The sequence below is a fragment of the Parasteatoda tepidariorum genome, chromosome 7, assembly GCF_982258835.1.
Source record: "Parasteatoda tepidariorum strain Cologne lab strain chromosome 7, Ptep-v5.0, whole genome shotgun sequence".
In the NCBI taxonomy this organism is placed as follows: domain Eukaryota; kingdom Metazoa; phylum Arthropoda; class Arachnida; order Araneae; family Theridiidae; genus Parasteatoda; species Parasteatoda tepidariorum.
Genome location: NC_141761.1, coordinates 85,696,916 through 85,719,363, shown reverse-complemented (window position 1 = coordinate 85,719,363; position 22,448 = coordinate 85,696,916). Strand labels below are relative to the sequence as shown.

Below are 22,448 nucleotides of genomic sequence, written 5' to 3'. Positions count from 1 at the left end.
ATAATGTATGTAATATTGATTTATGTGTTATAGATTATAAACACTCTCCTGATAAAAAATTTGTCACCCATTTATCAAAAAATGATTTAGAAGATCAAGTTTATAAGTGCAAAGAAGAAAACTATGCACTCAAGAAGGCTGCCAAAAAACAGGAAGAAGATATAAAAAAGTAATGTTTTAATCTTTGTTTTGTGAATTGTTTTTAAATCGTAATTTTTTTATACATATTAGACAGCTTTTTAAAAGTTCTTAATAATTTTCATTAAAACTTTTTATAGCATATCAATGAAAAACATTGCATTCTGGTTTTAAAATTTAATCATTAAGTATTTGGTTATATCAGTAACTTATGCTTAACTTTTCAATGGTTAGCTTTTTTTTTTTTTTTTTTTTTTTTTTTTTTATACTACCAAGCTCTACCTTAAAAAATTATTTCAAGCAAAGTTTTCTTTGATATCTTTTAACTTGGGTGAAAAAGAAAGATTTTTTTTGTTTGTTTGAATTGCTTTTTTTTTCATTCTAAATAATTTGTTAAATGTATCAAATATTGAAGATTTTTAAAGCTATTAAGTCTTAATTAGAGTTTTAAAGGCAGCATAAATTTATACTTATTTAGATGTAAATTCATATAAATATATAATAATTTTTGAACATTGACAAAATAGATTACTTTTTTGCACCAATAAAGATTATATAAATTGCATGTAAGAAATATTAATTAATGTTATGTATTAAATATTTTACTTAATTTATAGTATTCAAAATTTTTAAGCTCCAAAATATTGACATTGTTACGTGTACTGATAAGGAGAAAAATTTTTTTTAATTATTTATATGATTGTAAATATAAATACAAGAAATTCTAAAAGCATCTAATCCACATCCTTTGTAAATTTTCACTTGTACTTGCATTGCTTTTAAAACAATTTTGCACCATTTTATTTGCTTATTAGCTTATATAATATAAGCTTGTTGAAAAAATTAAAGCATTTTATTCCTTCAGAATGATAATTAAATTGTTTGTTTTCACTTGTTTAAACTCCTTGAAAAGCAAGACAAATAATTTTAATCACTGTTTTTGCCTTATTGGTTTAAGTCTATGATTCTTTTTAATCAAGTTGAGTGATTAAAGTGGCTGATTTGATTTAAATCATTAAGGTGTACTCAGAAAGTTTTAACTCAATTAATAATAGGCCAGTTATTTTGCTAATTTTAGTTATTTTATTTTTTTCTTCCTTGTATTAATTTAGTATGACTGTATATACAGGGTATCCGCACACCTGGAAAGTCAGGAAAAATCATGGAAAGTCATGAATTTCGGTATTGAACAAAATTTGTCATGATTTTAACTATTTTTTTAAAAAAATCATGAAAAGTCATGGAGTTAGGTCGAAAAATTTTATTTTAGAATGGGATTCCTCTGCTCCCCCCCCCCAATATCATGGTGTTCCAAATATCTGAATTTGTAACAAAATCCCCACTCAGAGTCATATTTTATTAAAATATAAAATGTTTTTATCATGTTCTTTAGAAATTATGGTGTTCTTTCAAAAAATTAAAGAAAAAATATCATTTATAGAGTGAAGTATGTTTTAAACTTCTGTGATTTCAGAATTATTATTATTTTTTATTTATTATTTTTATTTTATCAATTTAAAATTCTAGCTTAAGCAAGCTAGTCACTTGCAAATTTTTTTAACTCTGAAATGAGAATAGAAAAAACAGGAGTATTTCTTTCCTTTCTGATGAACAAGAAAATTACCTTTAGAATAAAATTCTGCAGGAAAAAAAATTATTTGCTCAGCTATTATTTTTTCAGCTATTTTATTGCTTCAACTCTTTCTCAACTCTGTTTTTTGAATTTAAAATCAATAAATATGAAGATGCAGAGTAAAACAGTTTTGGTTATACCTATCATTTCAATGAATGTTATTAGAACATTTTTGAAATTTATTATTCTGTTTTTGTCGGAGAAAATAGTAACCTCAATAAGTCATGAAAAGTTCTTGGAATTAGTCATGGAAAGTCATGAATTTGAAAATCTAAAATGTAGCAGATACCCTGTATATATTATAAAGAAATCTTCTTTTTATTTATTTATTTTTTCTTTCTAGATTGACTACTAAATTGAACCGTTTAACACGGGAAAAGAAAAGCATTGACTCTATGAATAGTCCAGGTATTTTGATTTTGTTTGTTTTACTAATATATTTTTTTCAGAAAAAAATGAAGTTAAGAAAAATTAATTTTAAATAATTTCTGCAACTAATGCTCATTGAATTTATCAGCATCAAAGGAATTACATTGTTCATACAATATTATCGCGACATGAAAAATTCAATTCATTCACTGTTTGTCACTTTTTTACACGAGTATACCACTGTTTTTTTCAATAATTTTTTTCACAGTTATTGCTGCTGATATCCACATGGTTTTTTAAATTACAATATTATTATGAAACGAATTTGAATCACTAATTTCAGCCATCACTTTTTTACTCATTCAATGTTTGCTAAATCTGGGCTTCGTTTTGATAGATTTTTGCTGTTAATGCTGTTGATTTTTATATAATTTTTGTAAATCTCGATGTTATTATGATCGCACCTCGTATTTTGCACCTGAGTATTCACTATTCGATGTGATGATTTTTTTCAATGAATTATCAGGTAGAAATTACTACTAATCTTCGCATATTTTTTCAAATCTCGATGTTTTGAATCTCGATAGGTATGTGAGCCTTGGTAAGTATATGTTAGCTAACCCCTTCCTGGCGTATCCAATTCATGTGATTTCATTGTAAATGCATTTTTGTTTTATCTTTAATCTTTTTTCCGTTATTGCGGTAAATTTCAGTTTTTATTATTTTTAAGCCATAACGACTTGTAAAGTGCAGGAGAAGGGGAACTTGTAGTTTTTTTAAACATATTTTCTTTTGTGTATGCACAAAAATGACAATTGCTATTTATCTTCCTTGTACAAAAAGGTTTTTAAAAAATTAAATTCCAAAGAAAAAGCTACATTAAAAAAAAAATTCTAATAATTTCTTTTTCCAGCAATCACATATCTGCAATTACTAATAAAATTTAAAAAAATTTTAGATAAGGAAATTTATGCAGTAGAGCAGCAATTATTTATGTTATCTGGTTTTAAATAAATTAATAATTAAAATTTAATTTCTCAGAAACAGTTTATATTTATTTGATGGTATTTTTTACTTTGAAAAAAATTCTTTTTGAAAATAATTTTTAATATTATTGCAGGATATTTAGTAATCATAAAAATTAAATTAAGATTTTTAAATTGTTGCTTTAAAATATATTTTTTTGATTTTAGTGCTACATTAAAATAATCCTTATAGCTGAATTTTAGTTATTAGTTTTTAAAGTTTTTAAATATAGTTTAAAACTAATTAGGTTTCATTAAATTTCAAATAATATAATTTTAGAAATACTTATGTGAATACACTGTTTCATCAAATTACTCATTTTTAGAATGTTTATTTAAAATAGAAAATTTATGTTTAATTTGTGATTGGGCTCTAATTTAAACATTTATGTTTAGTATTCTTGAATTCAAAACTAAAGCATGCTTTATAAAATAGGCCACAAACGAGATCTTGAATTAGAAGAATTGGTTGAAGACCTTCAAGATAAAGTTCGTCAGTTGGAAAGATCTAATAATCAATGGAGAGAAAAGGTATATTTTTTCTTTTGAAAATAATGCAATTTAATATACAATGTTGTATAATTTATAAAAACGTCAATGCATGATTTCTGTTATCAGCTGTTAATAAAATAATTGTATATATCTTCAATTTTATATATATATATATATATATATATATATATATAAAGACTAACTTAAAAAGATTAATATTATTTGTAAAAATACTCTAGTCTCATGCTTTAAGATAGAACATGGAAATACCTCGTAGAATATATTTGTTTTACTTTGTTAAAAAAAATTTGATGTAATCAGTTTCAGAAGATACAATTGCTATTTTTTTTTAGCATTATTTATTATAATTTTTTTACAAGAGATACATTTACCTACAGTCCTTAAGATTTTGTATTACTGCATTGACAGCAAAAAATGAATATTCTTTTGAACTCTGAGATTCTTTATTTATATTTCCTTACTTTATGCAAGCATGTTTTTAATACATTACTTACTTTTCAATTTGTAATTAGCTTAAAAGGGACCATTACTATATAATTAGATAAAATATGCTTACGTTTTTACTCTCATATTTTGAATTTCAAAAAAAAAAAGTAATAAATAAACAAAATAAAAAATTTTACTGTAGGCCCAGTTTTGTACTGGCGTTAACTTTTACAGTAACTTTTATTGTCTTAAACTGGTTTGAGCAGATAGTATGAATTTTTAAAATTTCTATATCATCTATAAAAAATTTATAATTTTTTTCTGTACAGAAACTTGGTATATTTTGATGGCAATTTTCAGGGATTATTCATATGTTAAAATAAACATAAAATGTAATTTAAAGTAATATAAAATCCAGCAAAATGGAAAAATTATTTTCAATCTCTTAACATTGATCTCACGGTCATGGACTGTAAAAACTCCTTGGCTGTCAGAAAAACCTATAATGTTAACATTTTTCAATTCATTAGAGAGAAACGTAAGTTATATTGATAAGAACATGAAATTAAATATACTTCCATTATTCATTTCATAAGAAATGCAACTAGATAGAATGCTTGTATCTTTCAAAAACTCTTTTAGCTTGCATTCTAGTTACATTTTTCCTAGTTCCTAAATTTATTTCTTTATTGTGCTACCTTAACTAAACTTCATTACTAAATATAATCGTGTTTCCATCAACTCAAGTACTCCAACAAAAAACTGGAAATATTAAAAGAAAAATTCTGAAAATGATGTAAGTTTTGATCAAAATCTGGAAAAATCTTGCAATAAACCTGGAAAATTACCAATTTCAAAATTGACTCCAACAGAAGGCCACCAATAAGGTTCCATGATTGCAAATATTAATGCCTTTTATTTTTTTTTTATTGTGATACAAGTAATAAGATTTGAAGAGGGAGTCATGGAAATGTCATAGAATGATTTAATTTGTAGTCAAAACTTGCAAAAATCTTTCAATTAATTTGGAAATAACCAATTTCTAAATGGACAGTAATAATAAGTTACCATCGAATCCCGAAGTGAATAAAGTCAAACATCTATTCTTTTATTACTTGTAAAATTGCTACAATGTGTGTGTGTGTTTTTTTTTTTTAATTATTAAAATATGCATTAATTTAGGAAATATAATCATAGCCTAACTTTCTAGTTTTAAATTGTTCTTTTATGGAGCAATATTTGCAGTTCAGTAATACTAAGTTTTTTTTTTAAAAAAAATTAAGCTTTCTATATAAATTAAAGTTAGTTTTTAAATGATGTCTGAGTATATAACTGATGTTACTTGATTATTGAACTGTGCTTCATTTAGTTTTTAAATGTTTATGTGCAAAATATTGTTTCTATCTATAATTTATATACTTGCATATTTTGAAATCTGAAATCTGCATGTTAAACTTTCGCTTGAGGAATTTTTGTTTCTTTACAAAATTGATTATTGGTTAAGTAAAGTATTATAAGGTAAAGCAAAATGCAATCTGAAATTTGGTTGAAATTTCCTTGAAAAACCTGGAAAGGTTATTTATCATTGAAAAGGCAACATCAGTTAAAGAAAACTAACTTCAACAAGAGAAATAAACTATGAATAATAATAAATATTGTTTTTAAAAAACACATAACAGAGATAGCAGGTGTTTTAATTATAATTTCTTACTTTAAAAAGTGTACTTTTTATCTAAATATCTACTCTAATTCTACTCTAAATGTGTTTTTATTCATGAAAAAGAAAGTTCAACTTGTACTCTGATCTTACTTGATAACAAAGCGTTTTTGTAAGTAAATTGAGGTTGAGTATTGATTATTTATCATTTTTTTATTTAACAATGTATGTTGTAATCTTTGTCCAGCTGAAAAATCTATTTTTGAAAAAAATCTCTGGACTTACTGTCTATATAACCATTTTTATTTTAGGCACTAGTTGCAAAACAGCAAGTAATCCTGCAAAATAGACGACCAAATCCATATAATCATGTTCCTCCTAGAGTTAATTCAGTATGTATACTTTTTAACATCTATATCTTTCAAATTTTAACTTATGTAAAATTCTACTATGAATAAATTTATCTTGTAATAATCTTTTTATATTATTTCTTAGTTCATTTTTGCAGTTTATTCTGTATTTTTGTAAAAGTAGTGTAAGCACAACAATTTTAAAATTATTTATTATTAAAATTTTAAAATTAGGCTATGATGTTGAACATGGGTATTCATAAACTCAAAAATTGAGTCAACTGTTCAACGACAGTGAGAAAATAAAATAAAATGTTTTAAAAGATTTTATAAAAAGTGGGTTTGAGAATATATGTATAATTTGTAATTGTCTTAAATTTTAGAACCTTTATCAATGAAATTTCATTATATTAAATATGTAAATTATCTATCTACTCATAATCTTTATGTAGCTTGGTTTATTCATTGTCCACTCTTAACTCTTCTTAATTCATTCTTGGCTCTTTATTTTATTGTATGCTGTGAACATAATAACACTCTTATGAATATTCTAAAAATTGTTAGCATAAAATAATGATTATCATTTATTTTGCAGGGAGTTTACAAATCGATGTCCTCTCCTTATATATCCTCCATGAGCGTTCGAGGGAAAAATCAAATTCTGCAAAATGCAATTAAGTAAGCATTTTTATTGATTTTTGTTTCAAATATTTTTATTTTTTATCATATTTTTTTAACAAAAAACTGCGTAACTTTTTTGTAATTGATTTTAAAGTGTGTTGTTATTATCATTTTAAGACAAAGCTTAATATTACAGTCAAATATCAATATCTCAAAAATGAAGGGAGAGAAGAAAAATTTGAAATATCTAAAATCCACATTATCAAAAATCAGAAGTAGAAGAAAGATATGTGACTTTTGCTTGACTTTTTCTTACATAGTTTTTTTACAGTGAGCACTGCAAATAATGCTTTACATTTTTGAATCGTTAAAAATTTACTGCTTAAAATCTTGAACTCTTTTACAATTTCTATTTGCTTCTTGTGCCTTTAACCACTTCTTTGGTAATTTGCTTCTTCACTTCAATGATAAGAGTATTCAATTTTCTTTTGTTAGACATTTCACACTATTGACACACAGAAGACTTCATCTTCTTAAAATGTTATTATAGAGTGAGTTTTAACTTTTGCAGGGGTGGTACTGGATAGCTTGAATGCAAGGAGGCACAGGCATGCATTTACTTGTTGGTTGTTGTTTTTTTCATCTATCCTTCTAACAGTTAGGAAAATAAGAAATTTTTCATCAAAACCACCCAGGATGATTTCCTTTTAACAAACATTAGATTAATCAATTCTAAGCCATCACCTGTTTGTTTCTTCCTTAACTGTCACCCCTCCCAGAGCTCTTTAGAATAAAAAGTGATAGTAAAGATGAGTGATCACTGCATATGTCTTGCAACTACCTGATGACTTTTGACAAATAACTTTTTACCCTAAAAATTTAGTATTTGTTATGCTCTTTAAAATCATAACGTACCTTAATTTTTAAATTCATGCAGCTTTTTCCTAACATATTTTTGAATGGGTTTTTTTTTCTGTTTCCTGGATTTTTTTTAATATTTATTGAATAAATTCAAGTAAGCAAGGTATATTTTTCGAAACTGGGTTTTTCTTTCAGCATGAAGTAGAAAATTTTTTCATGTTAGCGAAAAATTTGTGAAACCAGGGTTGATTTAGCAAGGTTTGACTGTTACATCCTTTATGTAGTAATTTTTTTTAATATTGCTGAAATTTTCCTTTTCAATAGTTATTGTTGTGGTATTTTTTTAATAATAAATATTTCTAAAAGTTGCTGTTTTATATGCTTTTTTTTAAAAATTTTATTAGTTTATAAGGCTATTTGCCGAATTAGAATATTCACGTTAACCAGTGGCATGTTATAGCATAACTGTTAAATGCTTTCTTATTTCAATAGTGTAATTGTTTTGTTAAAATATTTTGTCTAATGCTATTTTTTGTTATATTTTTAACATGTTTAAATTAGTTTATTTAACATGTGATTTTAATTTTTTTTTACTTTTAACTTAAAAAATGTTGTGATAGGTCTTCTCTCTGTTTCTATTATTAAAGTTTTTAATAATAATTTAATTAATAATAGTAAAGTTACATGAAAAGTATCTTTGCTTAGAATATTTTAAAAGAATCAACATCATCCCAGATAGCAAAATAATGTTTATTTTCTCTCAACATTTACCTTTTAATGTAAACCTAAAAAGGTTTATAATACGGTTTACGTGTAAACCTTCTAACCTTACAACGAGATCTGTGACAATCTGCTCTTATCGAATTCCAAAACCTTCCATTACCTTAATCCAAAACCTTGGAAAACAACCTTCTATATAAAAACTTTGATTCCAGGTTGGTTTAGGGTTTTTAAGCGTGAAAAAAATCTTTTAATAAAGCTAGTCTCAAGGTGAAAATAATCTTAAATCTAGATAATTATAGTTTTTCTTTTTCCAAAGTCTTGTATGCTCAGCTAAAATCCACCTTGTCGTGAAATTGTAATGGACAATGCAATTGGATCCTATCGTTTGTGTGACGTAAGCTAAAACGTCATTACGTACCTCAGGGACAATACTTTTTTTTTTTAAAAAAAAGTTTAACAGAATAATTTTTAATTCTTTTAGGATGAAAGGTTTGAAACTGCAATATTTTTGCTTTATTGAAAAAAGGGTTTTAGTACAAACATTTTCGTGACAATAAAAAGAAAATTCTGACACATATTTGCCGTAGGTTACATGCTTTCTGTGGTACTAACAAGCATGATAATTTTCATCGTATCTTGCTGAAAAAGAACACATTATTAAAAGTAATTTTTTAAAAAAGGATGCAAATAGTTTAGAAAAATTGTATGCAGTTTATTATTTTTTTAATTAATTCTAAATTATGAAAATATCCCATCATTATCTAACTGTTCCAGTGATGAATGTGTGAATCAGTTTTTAAATGAAATAATAAAAAATTTAATGTTGTAATTTATTGTACAATAGTTGGTGATGTTTATATTTATATATTTTATCTAATGACACGTTTTTTCTTCATAATATATTTCTTTTACAGAAAACCAACTTCAACACCGATACCGCCTTTTGCAATGAATTTATTAGAAGAAGCCAGAAATGAATTATCGAATTTGTATGATTATTTTCTTTCTATTTGTAATCAAGTTAATTTTTTTTTGAAATTTTTTTTCTTCTAATTTTTGCAATGTGTTAAAACTAAACTCAGCGGCGCGACAGCCCTTGAGGGCCAAGGCCTACTGTGCCCATCTCAGTTTTCTTGACCTTGGGCTCTGGGATGCAGGAGCAGATGTTCCGGTCCGGGGGTCAGCCGAACATGGAACCCCCAGTGTTTAGTTCCCAAGCCTGCTTGGTGCTCATTTATCGACCCACTGAAGGGATGAGAGTCTGAGTCAGCCTTGCCCGGCCCGAGGATTGAACCAGGGACCTGTGGCACGACAGCGCGAAGCGCTACCGCTTAGCCACCGGGTGTCTTTGCAATGTGTTGCTGAGTTTAAAAAAAAGAGTATAATAGTTTTGTTATAATGTTGCACTTTTAAAACAATTTTTAGAGTATTTTATTATATTAAAAAAGAAGGGCTCTTATTCTTTTTTAATTTCAACCCTCTTGTATATTTCATAGTACAAGTAGACACTATATTCATATTCTTCATAAGAATTCATTCTACAAATGTCATTCATGTAATTTTTTTTTTATTCAGATGGTTCAATATTTGTTTCTTTTTAGTTCTTGTTTCTTTTCATTTCAATTGCTACATCTAAAAAAAATATTTTGTTCAATCCTCACTTTAGTGAATATCCTCAATCCTCACTTATATGCTGAAGTCAAAAATAAATTACTAAAAATTAATTCTAAAAAGATTATTTATTTGCTGAAAAGATTACAAAACAGTTTGTTTATAAAAATCTCCAGAATTTGCATGTAAACCTTGCAATCATCACAAACTCATTAAAAATTGTTTTCAAAAAACATTGTGTTGTCATACAGGCACACACAAACAACTTCTACGACTGTGTTTCAAAAAAAATGAAAAAACAAGGGAGTTGAAAAAAATAGGTTTGGCGAGAAAACTTCCTATTTAAGTTGGCACAAAATTGATATAACTGAAATACTGGTTGACATGGAAGTGTATGTGTGTCCAATAAGATTTGGGTAAAAAAGTTTAACTAGCTAAACTTGGCATGCATGAAATGGAGAGGAAGTGGCCAAAAAGGGGCTCAAAGTCTACAAGACATAAACTACAAATCGAATGTTCTAGAACCAATGAATTATGCTGATACAAGAACTAGTTACTTGAAGTTCACGGAATGGCATTTGAGGTTTTAGCAGCCTAATGACAGCAGGTTTAACAGGTTAATGGAAGGAATTCCGTATGCAATGAATTTGTACAAGCATATGTGAAGCATATGGACGTTCCCATATGAAAGGAGTTTTAAGTATGAGTGAAAGCCAAGAAAAACAAGCTTGAAAGTTTTACCGTTTACGAAAAAAAAAACAATAGAAATAACATTGTGAAAATGATAATGTAGTTCAACAATCAACAAGTAAAGAAAATTAAAAATTAAGCCAAGTAAATATCAATCATTCAAAATAAATTTAAGTGTTCTAATAAGTGATAGTAACAAATATTTTAAAAAATATTATTAATCAATGTATTGTGAAAATGAGATATTTAAAAATGGTTAAATTAAAACACCAGAAGCAAATTACTCGTAATTGATCACATGAATTATGTATTATGATAGTATTTAAATTAATATAATTCTACTCAAATAATTAACAGTTTTTAATTTCTTTAAATATTCTGTATTGAAAGTAATAAAATTAGATCAATGCAATTAATTACTGATATATTAGTAGAGCATGTTATACCTGGATTTGCAATAAGGTTAAAAAATAAAAATATGCTTATTGACAAAATAAATACAAATTACATGTGCAATAAACATTTCCATAATTAATGATTCGGTAATAATCTGCTAAATTATCTGATAATCATAAAAAACAGCTATTTTTTAATTTTTGTGAGTAAAATGTTAACTAATTCTAATAAAGCACTTGAAATTAGTTTACTAAATAATGCTGCCTTTAATTTTTCATTGACTACTAAAAACTTTTGCTGGTGCTAAATTAAATGACATTATATTTTGATATAATTTAAAAGTAATTTACCAAAATATTGTAAAGAATTTTAGATTAATAATCTTATGTTGTCTTACTCAAATGTTCCTTTTTGTTATTATTAATGTGTAATCAGAATTTGTCTTTGATAGCATGTATTTTTTTAATTATTTAAAATTAAATAGCAATCTAAGTAGATTTTTAAACAAAATAGATAGAATTACACTTTTAAAAATGAAAACAAAATGTTACAAATAATTTTTTCTTTGTTTATTTTTAGAAAAATGTTGATGTCTAGTCAAAAATCAGAAATTGAAATGTATGAACAAGAAAATGACATTCTCAAGCAAAAGGTAATTCTTTATGTGTGCACATTACAAACAGTTTTAACTAATAAAATGAATTTGGCTGAAGCTTGCTATCAGCAGTTATTTACCTCTATTTTTTTTAAAATTAAATCAGCACTTTCTGTAACATTGTCTAAATGTATAAAGCTAGATTTTTTTAATTGAATACCAAAGTTTTCATTATTGGTTCTTAATTTAGTTTTTATCAACTGTGATTACTCCTTTTTATCGAATACTTTAAATTTTGCCAAGAATGTATTGATTATTTTGCTATGGTTAAATAAATGTCATGCGATGTGTTGAATTTACATAGTGTTAGCTCAAAATATTGGTTGTGCTTTGTGTTTCTATTTTTGCTGTTAACAAGTTGGTAACTATGAATGTTTTTGAATCTGACTCAGATGATGTATTGGAATCTTTAAATTTGTTGCTTAAAAAGTTTTCATTGTGTAAAGAGTTTTCTAAAATACTCTTGAATAAGTTTTAACTTTTCTTATTCTTAATTTTTTTCTGAACATAATTGAAAGTATTATTTCTAAAAGAAAACCTTTATTTTTAAAGAAAATGCATTGAGAGAATATGCAAAATTAATTGAATATAGCATATTAAAAATAGTTTTTGACAGGAAAAATTGATAGTTATTCTATCTTATTATTTATAATGCATCAATATTTCACGAATTTTCTGTTTTAAACCGGGTCATATGGTAATAGTTTAAAGAAATTTATGACAATCAAATAGCAAATTCTAACTATGTATTATTCCTATCAAATTTTAGTAAATAGTATTTGAAAATTTATATCAGACATACAATCAAAAGGAGTTTAATATTCTGGTAGATTATTCATTCTGAACTTTTTAAACTCAATGATTTTGCATGTATCTGATCCTTTTTACAGTATCAAAATGTTTAGATTGAAGAAAAACTAATAAATTATAACTTTTGACAAAGAAAAGTTGGTCTTCTCTCTTAAACTGTATACGAAAGTATTTTATATCTTAACAGTTTTCATTTTTGTAATGTTATGCTTTCATTTTTACTTTAATTTTAGATAAGAATGCGAGAAATAGAATTTGAAGATGAAATTAATTCATTAAAATCCCAGTTAACTCAACGACAAAGGTAATTAAATAAACCTTCTTTTCTTTTAAAAAAAATCTTCATGGCATTATTTATTTTTCAACTGTTAATAATTAGATGAATCCAAGAATTATACAATGAATTAAACTGCACTTGTAGAATTTGCTTCTTTTTTTTTTAGAATTTGTTTTGTAACATTAAAATTTTATTGATTTATTATATTTCTTTAGTATTATTTTAAATTATTATATTAAGTATTTTTATTTATATTTAAAGTTAAAATAAAAAGCATGTGAAATTCGTTCTTTGATTTTTCAGGCAGCATGTGCAAGAAAATTTAGACCTGATTAGGTTACATCGAGAAATTCAGCAGAAAAATTCCAAAATTGTAAGCATCCAAACACAATATGGTGACTTAGAAGAGGTAATGTCCTTTCTGTGTAATTTGCCTTTTTTTTTACCTCTTAGTTAGTTGAATCAAATTTAATTTGATTCAACAAATTTATTTTAAACCATGATGAATATTTCAAGAACAGTTTTATTTTAGTATTCTGTTTTGAAGAAGAATCAACTTTTCTATTATCTGATATGAATAACTTATTTTAATTATTTATTTTTGTATTCATTGTTTAAAATTGTTTTAAATTCAGATAATAGCTTTTTATACTTCTAATCACATTGCAAATATTCTTGTTTAATCCTGTTAAAATAATCGCAGAACTGGCAAGATCGTAGGATTTAAACTATAATGACCAAAAAATTTTAGAGAAGGAATAAATTTAAATTGGACACACCTAAAAAATGCATGATTTTTTTTTTTTTTTTTTACACATAAACATTTTTTTTAATTATGTAACATTTGCATAAATCTTTTTTGTTGTTACCCCTTTTTTCAGTAAATTTAATTTAATTTCATTTAGAAAAAGAATCAACTTCTCTTTAGGAATCTGATATAAATAAATATTATTTCACTTATTTATTTCTATGTTCATTGTTTAAAGTTATTTGAAATTTTGATTACATCTTTTCATACTTCCAACTTTATTGCAAATATTCTTGTTTAATCATGTTAGAGTGATCACAGATTAGGGAAGATCTGGATTTTAACTTAAATGCCCAAAAAATTTTAGCAAAAGAATTCATTTGAATAAGAGATACCTAAAAGACTCATGTTTTTTTTTTTTTCAAAAAAGAAGAATCCTGTGAATTTGTGTGTTTTTATATCTTAGGACCAGGGGCTTCCAATTTTTTTTCGACTTTAAAACCCTAAACGGTCTACCTTCTTTAGGGGAACCGCAAAACTTAGAAGAAATTTCATTAACAATTGCAAAACATATTATTCAACTAACGACCATTATTTATTTTATTTAGTTTTAGATTAGTTAAAATTTTACTCATTATTTTGAAAACATTTAATGAATGAATGAAATTCTTTAATCTTGTAGTTTTAACAATGCTAGTATTAAAACTGGGTTTTATGTTGGACAGTTGAATTTACAGACCTAAAGGGGAATTTACCCCTTTAGGTCTCACTACCGTTTACCTTTAAGCGCTACCGCTCAGCCACCGGGGAGACGCCACAAGTCCCTGGTTCGATCCTGGGGCCGGGCAAGGTTGACTCAGCCTTTCATCTCTTCAGTGGGTCGATAAATGAGTACCAAGCATGATTGGGAACTAAACACTGGGGGTTCCGCGTTCGGCTGACCACCTGACCGCAACATCTGCTCATGCACCCCAGAGCCCAAGGTCAAGAAAACTTGGGTGGGCACAGAAGGCCTTGGCCCTTTAGGGGCTATCGCGCCACTGAGTTTAGTTTTAAAGGGGAATATAGTCTAGTTTATAATTTGATCTTATCATATGTGTAAACTGAAAGTTAATGAGCAGAAATGCGGTTTTCATTTAAATTAAAGGGGGTGAAAGAAAAGGTTGAGAATAGTTTTTTCAAATCAGTATTAAATAACTAAAAGAAACTAATTTGGATATAAATTTTATTACAGTGTTTTTAACTAATATCAGGGTTGCCACAGGCTACTAAAATGCAACTATTTGCTACTATTTTCGGCCTTAGGCGACTATGGCTACTTTTTTTGCCTCAAAAGGCTAAAAAAAAGCAACTATTTTCAGGAATAGGCGACTATTGGGAGACTTTTTTACTCTTAGCGAAGTTATTTTTCTACTTATTTTTCATAGACCTACTGTTACTTTGCGATTGCTGCACAATCGCTGTTATCTTAAACTTTCGTTCTGAACTCAATAGATCAATGAAAAGAAAATATAAATTAAAAAAGTTTCTTCATTGTTTTTTTTTTCAATTATTATTTTTCATTTTAAGCGATACAATTTACTAGGGGTATTTTGTACTTAATTTTGTTATAAAAAGTTAGTTTTTTTCGAATTTATTTAATATAGGTGAGTATAATAATTTGATTATTTTTAAACCAATAAATATTCAGTTGTTTTTATTTATAAAGAAATTAAAATAAAGCTTACCTTTATTTAATTTGCTTTTATTTTTGAGAAACTGAAAACAAAGTTTTAAAGAAATTTGGCTATTAGTTAAAAAACAAAAATTTTTTAAAAAATTAAATAAAGAGTTTAAGTTTGGACTCTTTTTAATAATTTAACATTAGTACTTAAAGTATTTTTTTTTTAATTTTATTAAAATTCTTTCAATACTTGTTTGTTTTATAATTTGTTTGATAGTCAGTGTCATTTTTAAAGAAATAAATCTTTAGTCAATTTTATTTTCAAAAACGAAAACAATAATAAATAAGTAAAAATATTTTTGCACTTCAGTACAGAATTTGACCATTAGTTAATACTACTTTATATAATTTTAAATAATTGAATAGAAGAGGGTCTAATGATGTTTCAAAAGCAAGGTTTTTTTTCCGACAAATAATTTTAAAAAAACATTTTTTTTTCGAAAGTGAACATTTCTTCGGTTTGTTTTCTACTTTTGTTTTTTTTTTTCTTTTAATTTTAATGCACGTATGTAAAATATTTTGTTACAATATTATTATTTTTAAACCAATAAACCTTAAATTATTTTTAATTTAAGAAAAATGAAATAAATCTTGGGTTTGCTTTTACTTTGACTTCTTTATTATTTTAATTGAAAAAATTAAGCAATGATATTGATATTATAGTAGAATATGTTTAGAATTAATATTTTCTTTTGTAATAGATTTATTCCTTTTTATTTATTTTTGATTGATTTCCCATAGGTAATTTCTGAACATATGCTAAATCACGATGTGTAACGGACGATGTATCACGATTTAAAATTTCTGACATCAACCAGTTCTTATCATAGTATTTGACAATTAAGCTACAATTTTAATTATTTGGCTACTATTTTTGATAAATTTTTGCTCCTGTTCAGGCAACTATTTTATAGTTTTAGGCAACTATTTTCATGCTTGAGACTACTAAAAGCAACTATTTTTGTTCATTTTTTACTGTGGCAACCCTGTAATAATGTTGTCCTCAGTCTCGGAACTCCTCTGATCTTTCCATGGAATACTATTTAGGAACCGCTGTTTGTTTAATTTATTCATGTAATAATTTTCAACTTAAATAGCAAGTATTGTTTTGTAAGTGTAAATGAGAAGAATTGAAAAAAATGATGATTAAATTATGTTCTTAGTTCACAATCAGGGAAATTCTTTAAAGTCAGCTTTTTTTTAAATCTCCATTTCAGAAGCTAAAGCTTTTTACATTAAAGCATGATCATATGGTCAAAGACTTGGAGGACTTAGAGCTGAGATTTCAAGCTGAGCAAACAAAGAATATGAATCTTACAAGTGAACTGCAAAAAGCTGAAGCTAATATTTCTGCTTCCATGGAGGTGATTAACTTGTTTACTTATTTGTATTTTAAAACTTAAGCAACAAAGAAATTTAAAATATAAATTTTCAGATATATTTTGTTGCACTAATAATTTTAACTAACAAAATTTTATTGATTGAAAATGATTTATCTAAATTTTCCTTAGAGCTGTAACAATACTTATTAATTTGAGAATAGCTTGATGTTGATAAAACTTATATCATTTAAGTAAATCATCTTTTTCTCTATCTTAGCATTATTCTTTTATTGATTTGGTAGGAATTTTTTTAATGGCCTAGTATGAAGTAGATTAATTCTTTTTTATGTTATTATTAAGATATAACAAAAACACAGTACATTAATACAATAAAAAATATTTTTACTGTCCATCTTCTACAATAATTTTTATTATTAATTATCAAAATTCAGCAGACATGATTTTTTGTTCAAAATCAATAAGCATGAATCAGATATATTTTTGTTTATGTTATTTTAAAGACTATTCAGTAAAAATATATTTAAAATGCATCCTTTACAAAAATTTTAATTATTAATTAATTATCATTATTTCCATGTATAAAAATGCTCATTTTCAAATGTTCAGTGTTAGGTTTTGCTTTTAGAATTTTAAAGAATGATTATGTTACTATAATTCTTAGAATATGGTTATATTTGTACTGATTTTAGAATATGATATTAATATGAATGTGGCTTTCTTTTTCAGCGTATTTTCCACACAGAAAATTTATTTGCTATATATACACTATAGCTGTTGTAAAATGTAACATGTAAACTTTGACTCAAGTTCCAATTGTTTAATCATGAAATGGAATACTAATTTTATGATTAAAAACTTGAATTAAATTAAAGCCAGTATACCATACCAGTTAAATCAAGTCAGATTTCAATAATAACTCAAAACTATGGTGGAAAACTGGCTATTTTTTTGTTAATCAAACTGAAAATTTTTATATCACAAAGTCTCAAAAGTTAGTGAACCCAAACAGTTTTTACAAATACAAGTAGCAGTTAACAGCCACAAATTAGTTAAATTGAACAAAATGGAAAGCTAAATCATATAAATTAATTTTCTACTTTTTATATTGTAACATCTTCAATCTATCCTTTTACTATGCCTTTCTTCTTCTAGCTTTTATTTTACAAACATCTTTATTTCTTTTAATACTACTTACCTGTATGTCAAGTAATGTAATTTTTTATTATAATTATATTACATTTCTTCTCCTGTTAACGTTTTATTTGTTGCTTTTTAACACACTTTAGCTGCAAGAAAAGATCAAGTCATTGTTGAAGGAAAATGATGTGTTACGGGAAACACATGATAAATTATTACAAAAGTATGTTATTTAATATTTTGAATAATAGCACTTAAAGTCTGTTCATTAATTGAAAAATAAAAATAAAACTAGCAAATTTTTGTGCTTTTGAAACGCCTAGATTTTTAAATATCAAAGCATAGTATGTCGCATTCTCTTTTTTTAATTTAGTGTTATATTTACATTATGTAAGCTTGATAAACAAATAGATTTTGTGCTAGAAAACTAATTACTTTTCAGAAGACTGCTATCCCATAGTAGTACAGTATAGACAATGGGAAATGCTAAACGTTTTTATTTTTAAAAAATTTTATTGCAGTAAAAGATCTAAATAAAGTTATTCTATAAACGAAAATTTTCGGTTAACCACACTAGCTGCATATGCTGCAGAATGCATGTATACTGCAGTAGAATACAATTTTTTTTTGTCTTTAATAAATACGTAAGTGCCTACTTTGTATTAAGTATTTGTATCTAAAAATTTTAAAGTATTTTAAAATTGCTCTGTTCCAGTCTAATTTAGTAGACAAGTTTAAAGTTGAGTGAAATGATCTGTATAACACAACATTCTATCAAAAGAAAAGCCCCTGCTTTCAAGGTTTAAATTATAAAGATCTTGATTAGCTTTTAAATTGTATGTTGCTTAAAAACAAGTGCTGTGTGAAAAATTGCATTCTTGAAATTATTTTATCATAATTTGTGGGGGGAAAAACTAAAACAATACTAAATTAGAAAACTGTATTTATCCGACAGCTAAGTGCGAGACGAAACTAAGCAAAAATTAACATCCTTTGCTATCAAAGCATCATCTGGTTTTTTATTTAAACATGGTGGATCTTTTTATTTTCAATATATTTACTTTGGTCAAATAAAATAGAATAAAAAGAAAAACATTTTAAAAGGTAAATCTTGTTAAAGATTTTTACTTCTAACATGTTCAAGATAATTAAAATTAGTTTTAAATATTCTTCGTTTATTAATGTTTTAAAAATTTCTTATTCACTTTGGTACAAGGAATTTCACCTGTACTCAGCTATGATTAAGTGTCAAAAATAGTTTTGAAAATAAGTTATTTAAAAATTGTTTGTTCATTAAGTTTTATTTTACTAATAATGACTCTATGAGATTATGATGAAAATGTTTTTAATTAATAATACCATTTGATTATTAAAAATTCTTACTTAGCTACAAAGTCAGTTTCAATGTTTGAAGTATTCAATAACCACACGCATTCCACTTTGTGATATTGTGGTGATAATGTTCCACATTGTAATAAAATATAATAAAAAACATGGCTGTGTTAAGTAGTTAAAGGCAAAACATGAGTAGATATATTTTTATCTTTATATCTCTTAACTGCGTTTTAATTTAATGAAATGTCAAAAGTTTTTATAAATTTAAATAATTTCACCTCAATTTTTTTAAGTAATTTGTTCACAAAGTTAACCGTATTAATAAGAATACTTTTGAATGTTTAAGTATGCAGTGAGTTTTTTCATCATTTGTTACAGTAATGTTGTTTTAAACGCAATACGAATAAAGAGATGCGAGTGGTGTGAATATTGTATGAAAGGAGGTGTAAATATATGCTGGGTGTTTTTATACTTTATGAATTTATTCAAAAATAAAATATTACTTCTGGCATAGATATCAAATAGTTTTTATAAAGCATTTTGCTAAGTCATTAATGTGATATTTTTTTCTAGTGCTCTGGTTATTGAAAAAAATAAATCTTTTAATCAAATTGAAGAAATATTAAAAGGAAAGATCACCAATTTAGAATCCATGTTAGAAATTCAATTAAAAGCCAAAAGTATTGCTGAAGAAGAATTAAATAAAGAGAAAGGTTAGTAAATCTGGTTACAAAATAATGTAATGATATTATAATGATGATTATATATAAATGAACTTATGACATGTTGCTAAAGCAATAAATTTTTCTTTAGTTCGATATTAATTATTGAATGTGTATGATGCAGTGGTTAAGACATTGAGCTGTCATTTTGTTGGACCAAGGTTTCTACCCTTGTTGGAAACTTGAAACATATTTTCATTAGTTATAAAAAAAGGGCATGATAGTTCCTCACAGAAAAGGGCACTTTGAGTAATTGAATTACTAATTGAGGAACAAATTAATAATTGAATTTGTCCCTCAACAATTTTTAAATTATCCTCTTATACTATTTTTTGTGTATATATTTCAAAAAGTAATTATCACGCATTATCGAAATTAGAAGAAAAAACTTCACTACTTGACTTCAAATGGGTGCCAGCTTGTCGGGGAAGTAAAGGCAGTTTATGCTCAATTCTGACCACCTTTCCGCCATCATGCCCTTTACTGAAATTATGGAGTTTTAAGATTTATAACTCCCTTGGCCAACAATGGCTGTCGTGAGAGTGGTTTACTTTATTTTTATGATTTATTTATTTTCAGAAAAAGGTTTATTATATATCAGATTTTTATACTACATGCCACTTGTATTTTTTTTTTTTTTTTTTTTTTTTTTGTCAAACCAGTAATTTTTTTCCCCTTTAATTTTTTTTTTTCATGTTGCATTTGTTGTCTTTAAATAAACACAGATTCCTTATGCCAAAATTATGTTTAATCATTTTTTCCCTCTTATTTAACTATTGTTTATTTATTTCTATTTTGGACTTAGTTTATAGTGATGTTGAGTCAGTTTATCTGGACTGTTCAATGTCATTTTTGTTTGGCATACAACAGCAGATTCTAATTCCTGTTTCATTAAACTATGCATTCATTCCAATTCATACTTTTTTGAGAGTTTGTAGCTATTTTTTTTAAAGTTACGAAAGTTATTGTAATTACTTTAATGATGATATTTAATAATGATATTTAAATATATTTCATAGTAAAGTAATATCCCTATTTCTTCCCGGAATATCCATTTTTTGCCTTTTAATTGGGCTCTTATTGCAAGTCTAGAAGAAGAATACTGCTGAAATCACATGGATCTGCATTGTATGTTAATGTTACAGCTATTAAGCTTGATTTATTGTCATGCATAATTATCAGATCAGATTTAATTACAAATTGTCAAGAGGCTTCATGCATATGTGCTGAACCTGATTGGATGCTGAACTAAGGCATAAACAACTGCCACATGATATTGCTTGCCGGAATCCAATCAGTGAGCCAAAAGTATTATAAATAAATACATGAAATTTGAAATTATTGCTTATTTGTAATTAATAATTCAATTTTACCTGAGTTTTATTTAACTAACATTATATTTAATTTATTTGTGGATTTATTTAAAGATCTGTTTTAACTTTAAAAGGAAAAAATATTTTTTTCTTCCTCATTATAGAGAGATTCAAATCAAAAGAGGAAGCATATGACCAGCTACAAGACCATGTTAAACATATGGAATCTCATATACAAAATTTAGAATCTAAAATTGATTTTGTAAAATTGGTGAGTCTTAGTCTGAATATGTTGAATCAAAGTTATTTTTATGTATCCTTATTACCTGTCTGTATCTTTTTATATAAATTTATTAGCTTTATTTTAAAAAGATCAAATAAGTACAGATTTTCTTCTCTTTTTTGTTATATTTATGATTTTTTTTCATATGATTCAGTTAATAATATTCAATTTTAAAAATTTAAAAACATGGCTTTATAGGTTTAGTCCTAAAAAGACAAGCAGAGGCTAAGTTGCCCGTTTATGGAAATTTCAAACTATTTCCTCATTTATTACCGGATGTAAACACGTATCCCCATTTTCCCCCTTTTAAAAAAGGGATATCTTTCTATGTTACACAAAAATGAATGATAATTTTGAAAAACAGCAATTTCCATAGTTAAATAATATTTATTTATTACTAAAACCCACTTAAGGAATTATTAATTATTGAAACTTTTCCTCTCTCCAATTTTTCGGGAAACCTTTCCAGCTTTGTTTAGAACGGTATAAATCTTTTTAATTTTTACTAAAACTAACTTTCATTGTAAAAAAAACGATTTTGAAATAAAGTAATTAAAGTATTAAAATTTCTGATGACTTACTACTATTTATCAATTGTTGATATTTTATTTATTTGTTTTATTGTTTTAATTTATATTCCAAAAAATTTCTATTCTATCTTTATATATTGACTTCTTTCCTAAGAACTAATGAAAGAATACTGACTTTCTGTAATTTCTTTAAATTTTTTGTTATTTCTGCAGATTTTAATTTCAAATGTTTTTTTTTTCTGTTTTTATCACAATTTCTTTTAATTAGTAAGCAACTTCTTTTTTTAATAACTTTTAAAAGATATGGAGATAAACCTTTGTAGTTTTCCTTGTACAGATGAGTTATTGTAACATATTTGTTCCATAATTAAATTTTAAACAACCTTTCTGATATTACTTAATTAAAAATAACTTCATATGCTTGAAAAAGAGGCAGATGGAAATAAAAATCAATGTCACTCAATCTTCGAGCACTCAAAAATAAGTGCCCATTCTCAAAACTTGCCAGGAATGAATGAAAGGAACCAAAAGTGATTTGTTTTATAAAACGTAAAGTTGC

At 25.7% G+C, this 22,448-nt stretch overlaps 1 protein-coding gene across 4 annotated transcripts in view; it reads left to right on the top strand.

Annotated features, from left to right (window-relative positions):
• LOC107456323 (protein fantom) overlaps positions 1 to 22,448 on the top strand; it is a 57,677-nt gene that overhangs the window by 3,613 nt on the left and 31,616 nt on the right. For all 4 annotated transcript variants that reach the window (XM_087168188.1, XM_087168185.1, XM_087168187.1 and 1 more), the window contains 13 exons: positions 34 to 169; positions 2,115 to 2,179; positions 3,602 to 3,696; positions 6,073 to 6,153; positions 6,707 to 6,789; positions 9,231 to 9,305; positions 11,593 to 11,665; positions 12,712 to 12,782; positions 13,059 to 13,164; positions 16,444 to 16,590; positions 17,856 to 17,929; positions 19,615 to 19,754; positions 21,241 to 21,347. In XM_087168188.1, coding sequence (XP_087024314.1) covers positions 34 to 169; positions 2,115 to 2,179; positions 3,602 to 3,696; positions 6,073 to 6,153; positions 6,707 to 6,789; positions 9,231 to 9,305; positions 11,593 to 11,665; positions 12,712 to 12,782; positions 13,059 to 13,164; positions 16,444 to 16,590; positions 17,856 to 17,929; positions 19,615 to 19,754; positions 21,241 to 21,347 — 1,253 coding nt within the window. The remainder of the gene's footprint in view (positions 1 to 33; positions 170 to 2,114; positions 2,180 to 3,601; positions 3,697 to 6,072; positions 6,154 to 6,706; positions 6,790 to 9,230; positions 9,306 to 11,592; positions 11,666 to 12,711; positions 12,783 to 13,058; positions 13,165 to 16,443; positions 16,591 to 17,855; positions 17,930 to 19,614; positions 19,755 to 21,240; positions 21,348 to 22,448) is intronic.